This window comes from Apis dorsata, unplaced genomic scaffold, assembly GCF_000469605.1.
Source record: "Apis dorsata unplaced genomic scaffold, Apis dorsata 1.3 scaffold_198, whole genome shotgun sequence".
NCBI lineage: Eukaryota > Metazoa > Arthropoda > Insecta > Hymenoptera > Apidae > Apis > Apis dorsata.
Window position 1 is genome coordinate 148,592 of NW_006263482.1, and position 9,529 is coordinate 158,120.

Sequence of the window (9,529 nt, forward strand, 5' to 3'; positions counted from 1 at the left end):
CAACTCATGGAAACAGAGACAAATATTTTATTGGAATAATATATCCTTTACGCATAGTAGTTACTGAAGTCTACAACATTGAGACAGTTATGATCCGAGGCCTAATTGGCCTGAATTGGTATTGAGTAAGTGACGCTGCTTGAGTTTATTATAAGAATCATTGATCAACAACAAATTACAATGCGTGTGCAATCGTATTATGCTGCTACATCGTCAAATTTTTATTCAAGTTTTCAAGATGAATTTCATTTCTCATTTCAGAAATTTTGCAACAATTATCTCGTTGCCCATTTAACTATGAATATGAATATATTGAAACTTTGAATTAAATTTTATATATATATATATATATAATGTACTTAAAGAGTAAGTATTTAATCGACATCTCTAATTTTATAATGATACCGAAATAATTTCATTTCGAAAGTTGCTCTACAGTATACAAGAATAGTTAAAGTTTCATTTGGCACTAGGCCAAATTTTATATTATACGCAATAATCCATTACTGTTTTTTCGTGTAAACATAATAACAACGAAACATACTTTTCTTTCTTTTATACTTTTCCTTCTTTAATTGATCGAAAGAATAAAATTACGTACGTAGAATGATGTGTAACTTCAAAATGTTATAACTTTTTAGAATTTTTATTAAATTTAATCAATTCATTATTAAAAATTATTAAATTTTTGAATAAAAAATTCAATCTAAAAGACAAATTTAAGTAATATCTAGTAATATCGAGTAAATGTACAAGAAAAAATAAAGTACGTTATTGATCTTCGTAGACACCACTCTCTCTATTCTATATCGCGTAAAAAGAATTTAAATTAAAGAAACTAACTCTCCACTCCCCTCCCTTCTTTTAATATTCGAATAACTTCTGTTTTAAAATCTATGAAAAGAACTTCTATGTAAATAAATTATGCAAAAAAAGAATCTTATTCTCCGCTTCCATGTCTCCATTTGTTCGTTTCCTGTTCCTAGGATGAAAGTGGTCGACGGTAAAAAAAAAAGGATCGCAAAGATTACGATATTTCTGTATCAAAATTCAAACTCAAATGCAACAATATCAATGACCTAGTTCGTGAAAGAACCGTGGTGGCTTCTAAGTTTGTGGCGCCGTCGCGTTCCGCATACGAAGTGATCGATATCTCAAAAAAACCGTGAAAATGTTACGTTACTACAGTAACCGTAATAGCGTACCGCATTTGAGAGAAAATATAATGATATATATGTATCTTTTATACGAAAATCTTGATTCTTGCGTTACGTATATTTTACTTACATTACGTACATTCGATCTTTTTATTCATCAAATATTACGTACATTTTCCTCCCATTCTTCCAACGTTCTCTTTATTCTTCGATCGAAAAATACTTATTATTTTTAAAAATTGTTTTAGTTTTTATTAATCTATCGATGTTATTCTTATCGTTTAACAGGATATAAAATTTTTTTAATCCATTTTTGTATCATTTGTTGGATTAATAGATATGTCAATCTTTCGATCAAATCATTCATTTCTTCTACAAACGAATACAAAAATTTCACGTGAATTATCCGAGGCATATTTTAGTCGCGATAATTGAAAATTAAAGTAAAAGATGATGATAAAAATATTAAAAAGAGACACTTAAATAATCTTTTTATTTGATATCTTAATAATTAATAATTATTCTCTGTCATTCCCTTCTTTCCATATTTCCTTGTTTTCAATTTTTTTTTTTTTTTTGATTGGTAAAAGAGTAGTAAAAGTAAAATTTGTTAAAAATAAATAAAGGAGAAGGTATTTCTACGAAATGGTAAGACGGTTGGTTTGTATTGATTTTGGTGGAAGTCGATCAACTTCAAAAGAGAAAGAAGAAAGAATGTAGCTTGCAAAGAAAAATATAAGCTGCTTTAAGTATGCTAACACGATAACGACTGAACGAATTGTTTTGTAAATACGGTAAGAAAATTGCAAATTTGCCCAATTCAAAGAAATCTATCATAAAAATTTCCTAATTTTACGTGCCATATAAATGATAATGTCGAGGGAAAAAATCAATATTTGCTCGTACAAATTTTTCACATCACGAAAAAATTTAAAGATAAAAGCCGAGTTTTAATTCCAATTTTTTAAATGTTAATTTAAGATCGTGTCTTGTACATGTAACCGTACAAATTAGTAAAATAACGATTCTAATAATTTGTGTAACAATTTCATTACATCGAATCGGATTTGCAACTAAGAAATTTTAAATAAATGTATTAGAATAAATTTTAATTTACAGAAATAATTTTGAAGAAAATACGAATTGGAACACTTGATTTCATTTTGCAAAATATAAGAGAATAAAATTATTATCTCCATAAAATATTAATTATTTAGAAAGTATTGTCACGTACGTAAATAATGTGTTCGTAAAACTTAATTCTCAAATAAAATAATTTTCTATTAAATTATAATTCTTTCTTGCTTGTTCTAATAAATAAAAATAATTAAGGGAGAAATTTTTAGTTTTATAAAATAAAATTAAAATCAATTAACAATAACAATTAACAATAAATAAGTGTTAATTTGTGAACGTGATTATAGTATTAGCTGCAATTGATTTTATTCGATATACCGTAATGTCAGATCGACCAAATCTTTCCGCAATTGTATTACATAATAGTGCAATATGGAGAATACATTTGCTATATGTCATTAGATAGAGTCAAATAAAATCAATTGTAAGCGTTAAAAATGTACGAAACGCAGAATCTTATATGAATTTTTATTTATATATTTAAACTCACAAGCAAAAATAACTTGCACTATATTACACATTCAAAATACGCTCTTTCGATATTTTTATCCTTTTATGGAATAATTTCAGCATGTTTTTCATTTCGAATATAACTTATGATACTATTTTTCTTCTTTTAATTATTTATAATGGAATAAAACTTTATAACTTCACACTTAAAGATTAAGAATATTTTTTCATTTCATGCTTTTCTTTTTTTATAATTTTACCAGAAAAATAGAAAACTGAAGATTATCCTTTCTTTATTTTTTTTAAAGATTCGATTGAGAACTTTGATTAAGAAAATCTAACGTATTAAAAAGAACGTATTATGATATGGAAAAAAGCTCTGGTTTATCAGAACAGGATACGTTTCCTGCTAAGATAAAACGAAAAATTTATAACGAAACGTTATTTTCGTGCATCTGAACGTAAGACTTATGGTGGCAAAAAAGTTACGATCATTTTGTCAAAATATTAAAAAAAACATCTTCTTTTTTACTATATATTTTGCATAATTGTTGAGATTTTTCACTACAAAAAGATAGAAATAAAAGAGAAGAGAATAAAAAATAAAAAATTTGTAATTCCATCAATAAAACAGAAATCGATTTAAATTAAAATCAAGAAGAAACATTTTTCTTCGATTGAACTTAAGAAGCGCGATAATCCTTCCTAAATAATATGGCACCGCGAATCTGCAGTGCGCGTGTACATTGCGACCCTTTACGTCAAGAACGATGGGGTTACGATTAAATGTCAATCAGATATTCGACTTCTCGCTTTTCCCGATACGTTTTCGCTTAGAATATTCCGAAAAGATCGTTCTCGATACCATAAACAAATTTCTCGGAATAAATCCCGTTCAATTCAATACCTATCGTTAATAATATCGTTCGAGCTGGAAAGGAATCTATCCACTCTCGATTTGATTCGTAAAAGTAAATCTCTCGTACGTAAAATACATATTTCACAAAGATAACTTACCCCAACTAGCGCCTGTGCGCCCCAGGAACTGTCCAGTCTCGGAGTTCCATACAAAGACCCTGAAACCCTCCCATTTGCCAAGCTTCGGCGGTGGAGTGTAATACTGCTCGACTTTTTTACCCTCCATTCTTTACGACTAGACGAAAGACGGAGAGAAGAAACGAATTTTCTCTCCGCGTATCACCACGAACCAACTAACGAACGAACGAACGGACGAACAAACGAACGAACGAACGAACGGACGAACGAACGAACGAACGAACGAACGGACGAACGGCGACAGTCAGGATCTGATGCTCTATCTGGTAATATTGTTGTACGTGTTCTGGTGGAACAGTGCCGCGATCGAACAGTTCCGCGGGCGAGGACGCAAAGGAAGGAAGGGTCGATTCGTGCCCTCGTCTGGAGCTACTGTTCTCGGGCGCTCTCGTCCGACCAAGGGATGAATATTGAACGATCGAACCCAGCCTGGCCCGAGCTTTTCAGGCCGTCCCCCTCCTCCTCTCGTGTTCTCGTTTCTCCGCTCCCTTCCTCTCCTCCCCTCTCTTTCTCTCCAGCGGTATGCTTTCTCACTGCCGCGGAACCCGCTACCCTTTTCTACCGCGTCGACGAAATCGCGCAGTCGCGTCAATACGCACCCCTTCGCCCCCCCTCTTCGCCCACCGTATCGCCGACCAGGTGGCACTAGTTGCAATCGTGGCCGGCTCGCTTGATCCTTCTCGCTCCGACTCGCGTTTTTAATCGCCGTTCCTCTCTACCGACCGTTTCAACTCGATTCGATCGACCTCGCTCCGTGACACGCCGACTCCTCGCGGCCAAAGCTTACGCGATTCTCATCATAGATATGTAATCGTAGAGAAACGATACTCTCTTTGTCTTTCGACCGCTCTTCTCCAGAGATTCGTCTCGAATAATCGAATCGGGTGTATATCGTATGTATCGTACATGGGACGGAATTAAAAACAGGATGGAAAGTATAGGTAGGAGGAAAGGAGAGAAGGTATATACGTGTTGAAGAAAGTTAGAGATCCAGAGTTTCGATATATGCGTTTGCACTGTTTATGAAAATTCGTAAAATCGTTACACATTAAGTGTGAAAATATTTCGTATAATTTTTTACCGTACTACGTATATTGTGATCTATCGTGATCTTACAGCTATGTAATCTCGTTTTTCCGTTATTTACCAGAGTACAAAAATCGAGATCGTCTCAAATTGTTTCCTATAAAAAAAAGAGAGAGAGAGAGAGAGAAAAAAAAATGTAATAGACAAAAAAATATTGAAGTAATATTATTGGCCAAAATCAAGTTAATTCTAGAACCGTAGACAATACGTTCGTTCCAATGCAGTTTATATCGATTACTCTTTTATTTTTCCTACGATTCAAAATTATTTAATGAATTTTGAAATTTTTGGATAAAAATATATATTCAATTACACAAATTTATAAATATTAATTATAAATATTAATCTACAAAGGTATGTACATACAAAAAAAATAATTCGTTGATTATTTATACAATTTATATTTTTAACGATATCTTTATATTACGACATATGTAGATTGCATAATAATTTAATCAACTTGGATACAGCACATTACATCCGTATAGATGTCGATAACGCGTTATGGATACAAATATGTTTAATATTGTTACAACAAGATACAAATCATTTATTATTGATTTGAATCTTGAACACAAATAATAATCTATTTATCTAAAAAAAAATGTTAAATATAAATATATATATATATATATATTTTCTATCGATAGAAAATTGACATAATTCCGTATATTTATATATTTATTCGTTTCTTCTATTATTCATTCATTATCTTTACAGAATCTTAATATGAAATATTAAAGACATGTATTTTATAAGCACAAAATAAATAATAAATTATATTTTATATAAAACCATAATGCGGTATCCGTGCCACTAAGTAATGTTACCATACATGCACACTCTTACATAACGGAAGTCCTGTGGATCGATTGCACTCAAAATGTCCAATTTAGCAATTTTTGATTGCTAAAAAAAAAAAAAAATTCGACGGTACACATTCACATAAGTTAACCATTTTTTCTGTCGATATTTTTGTTATTCGATAAATTATTAGATTTAAATTTTAAATAAAAAGAAAAATTACTAACTATAATAAGTATATTGTATCATTTATTATCCTCCTCGTTTGCATAAATAACCGTAAGAACCGTAAAAATATATTTTACGATAAAACAGATGTGGGTTATCAAAACAATTTGAATTATTCGTTATTTAATAATTATATCGTATGGAATATTTTTATTAGTTTACTTTTAACCACATCAAAAAATACATTTAATTTATTTTATTTGCTTCAATTCATTCGTATTACAAATTACTATAATTTTTGTCTACAGCACATAATATACAGTTATTGTTATATATTATCCATTCCCATAGATGCAATGTACAGGATCTTTTTTCTTAAATCTTTAAGATTTTTTTAGCTCTTTTACAATTAGATCCTTTCTTTTATGAAATCGTTCCTGCTTGTGAGAATATTGCACATATATATATATAATATAAATATAAATAAATAAATATATATATATATATATATATATTATATATATATGTGTATATGTATATGTATATGTATATGTATAGAAGTTTCAGAGAAACATAGATATATAAAAAAAAGCAACATTTTATACAATTTTTTTTCAACGCATCTTTTAAAACAATAGTCTCAGCGTATCTTGTACTATTCAATTGAATTATGAATTTAAACTATATATTTAGTTTATACAAACAAATTAAACGGTGCATCTATAATTAAATGCTAGATTTTCATCACATTTTCAGAATAGTCTAAGAGTATACTTCAACCAGTTTTTTTTTTTTTTTGATTTATTTACAAATATTTCATTATGTTATTATAATCGCAATGTAAATAAAGAAATTATGTGCATATTAAACAATGTCACTGTTCAAAGAGTTATAAACTTGATATCGATAATATCAATAATCATCGCAAAATAATCGTAATTACTCTCTACAAAAAAGCGTGTCTTTATTTACACAGCTTTCCTTTGTACTATCGCACATAAAGAAAGTACAATTTCATAAGACGCACGTATATCCTAAACACACCGGCTAAAAGTGTAGACGGATTGGTTGGTAACGTTTTTTATTAAATATTTCATTACAGGAGGTTAAAATATTTATAATGCATTCAAATAACAGAATTTACAAATATATCTCAATATTTCCATATATATGTATGTATATATATAGTGTGTATATACACATCACATATTTGTATGTAAATCTTATTTCCTTCCCCTACCACACTATATCTCATACATACTTATTACTTACGTTATCACACATTCGTACCCTTTCACACCGAATTCTTATGTACATGACGTAGAGTGGCACAAACCTTCATACAGATTTTTTTTCATTTTCAAATTTGTTTCTTTTTTTTCTTTTTCTTTTTTTTTTTTTTTTTTTTTTTTTTTTTTTTTTTTTTTTTTTTTTTTTTTTTTTATTTTTTTTTTTTTTATTTCGAGTTTTGACCCATTACACTTTCTGTACCACGATAACAGAGTACTACGCGTCTCCACGACGAAAAAAATCTGATCCTCTCGTATCGAGCGACCGTCTACAAAAACTGAATGAATGAGTTTTCACTTTGCACAGAATGCTTCCTAAATTTTTTTTTTTTCTTTTTTTTGCATTTTTCTATTCTTCTTCGAATAATCAGTAATTACATTTATATGTTAACCGTTAAGCAGCACGCTTTACCTTCCTCCCCCCCTCCCTCACTTTTCCCTTCTCCCCACTTCTCTCCCGTTTCGCCCCGCCCCGTCCCGCCCCGCCCCTCCCCTCCCCTTTTTAATACGTTTCTGACAATTTTCATTTTGGAAACGATATAACCTTTTCCCCTTGTTTCTATTTATTCGAAATGGCAAACTTCTTCTCTACATTTTATCATCGCATTTTGTATTTCATGCTATTATTTTTCGTTTTTTATTATTTTTTTGGATTTTTTTTTTTTCTATTTTTGTTTTCATTCTCGTCCAAAGCACGTATTGTCTTCGTGAGTCTCGGTAATCTCGGGCAAAACCTATTTTGGCCCGAATGAACGGCCACCACATGCAAACATGTTATTTATTGTATAGCGAGTTCCGCTCCACGCAACCACGCAGCAAATGTACATCGTAATTATAAGCGCTTTTAAGTCACTATGCCGACGATATCTTGATACATGTCTGCGTATGCACATATATTTGCGTATTAGATTTCTGTTTGCATATTAGATGTAACCTGTATGTATGTATGTATGTATGTATGTGCATGTTTCGATAGAATTTCCTTTCCTTTCGTTTCTCTTAACTTTATCCTCTTTTAACTTTATCTTAATCGCTGCCCAATTACACCCCTGTATGTCCAAAAATATTTGAAAAAAGAAGAAAGAAAAAAAAAAAAAAAAAAAAAAAAAAAAAAAGAGCCTAATGGGCCCCGGGCCTTTTTTCATTTTTTTTTCTTTTTTTTTTTCAATTTTTTTTTTTTTTTTTTTTTTCTTTCAAATTCATTCATATACAATTGATCTTATTCGTTTAATATTAGAGATGTAAATCGTCGAGAAAGTTATTATATACGATATTAATTATGCGATATAAAATACACGAATCGAATTTTTTTTTTTAAATAATATACCATAGAATTTTTTTTAAACATTTTTTTTAATTGATTTTTATATTTGCAAGATATCTAATTGCTTGTACTTTGTAATTTATTCTTATTTTTATTCTATTTTTTTATCGATAAAATTTTTTTTATAAAAAAAAAAAGAAAATAATCAATCTCGATTGAAGCAAAAATTTCGATTGAAGAAATACATTTTAGGAAAGTAATAAGTAAAAGTGATAATGGAGATTGGTAACACGAACAATTATCGTTGGAATTAATAATTAAACAAGATAATAATTAGAAAAACAATCAAAATTACGATGTTATGATATTAAGATGTACGATAAAATCCGAGTAAATATTTTTTCCTTTTTTTTTTCTTTCTTTTTTTAAATTTATTCGTCGGCATTTTCCAAAGAATTCCAAAATAATTCTTATTCGAAACATAATTTAATCTTTCTGGAAAGTTTACATCTCTATTTTACGTATATATATTATATAATACATATTCAATATATAGTATTATATAATACATACAATATATATATATATATATAATTTATATCATATATATTAATATAATTATTATAATTAATACTAATATTATATCATTTTATTATAATTACTATTATTAATCTCTCATGCTCCCGCTCTACGGTTCTCTGTTCAAGTGATATGGTTCTTTGACTTTTTGATTCTTTTCGGCTATAATACTGATTTGATCAAGAGCATTTGAACTTTTTTTTTTTTTTCTTTTTTTTTCTTTCAAACTTGAACAACATAACACACATATTAGATACGAAGCGCAATCTTTTTATCGTTTTTTTTCGTTTTTTCTTTTTTTTTTTTTTTTCTTGTTGCCTATACACTTTTTTTTACTTTAGTTTAAATGCGTACCCAATAGTACATTCTAAACAAAGGAGTCTTGATTTAAAGTAAGCAGTCTCCTATAACGTTACTAATAAAATTAGTCTTTTACTGTTTTTATGACAGTGATTAATTATTATCAATGACAAAATTTTTAAAAAAAAAAATTCAATAAGACTAGAAATTAGGGGCAGGAAGAGAGAGAGAGAGAGAGA

At 29.2% G+C, this 9,529-nt stretch overlaps 1 protein-coding gene across 1 annotated transcript in view; it reads right to left on the reverse strand.

The window, feature by feature from the left end:
* LOC102673902 (sodium/potassium-transporting ATPase subunit beta-2-like) overlaps nt 1–4,219 on the reverse strand; it is a 6,532-nt gene extending 2,313 nt beyond the window's left edge. The window contains 1 exon segment of the mRNA XM_031510020.1: nt 3,762–4,219. Within this exon segment, the coding sequence (XP_031365880.1) occupies nt 3,762–3,888 (127 nt within the window). The 5' untranslated portion in view covers nt 3,889–4,219.
* Between the last annotated feature and the right edge of the window lie 5,310 nt (nt 4,220–9,529).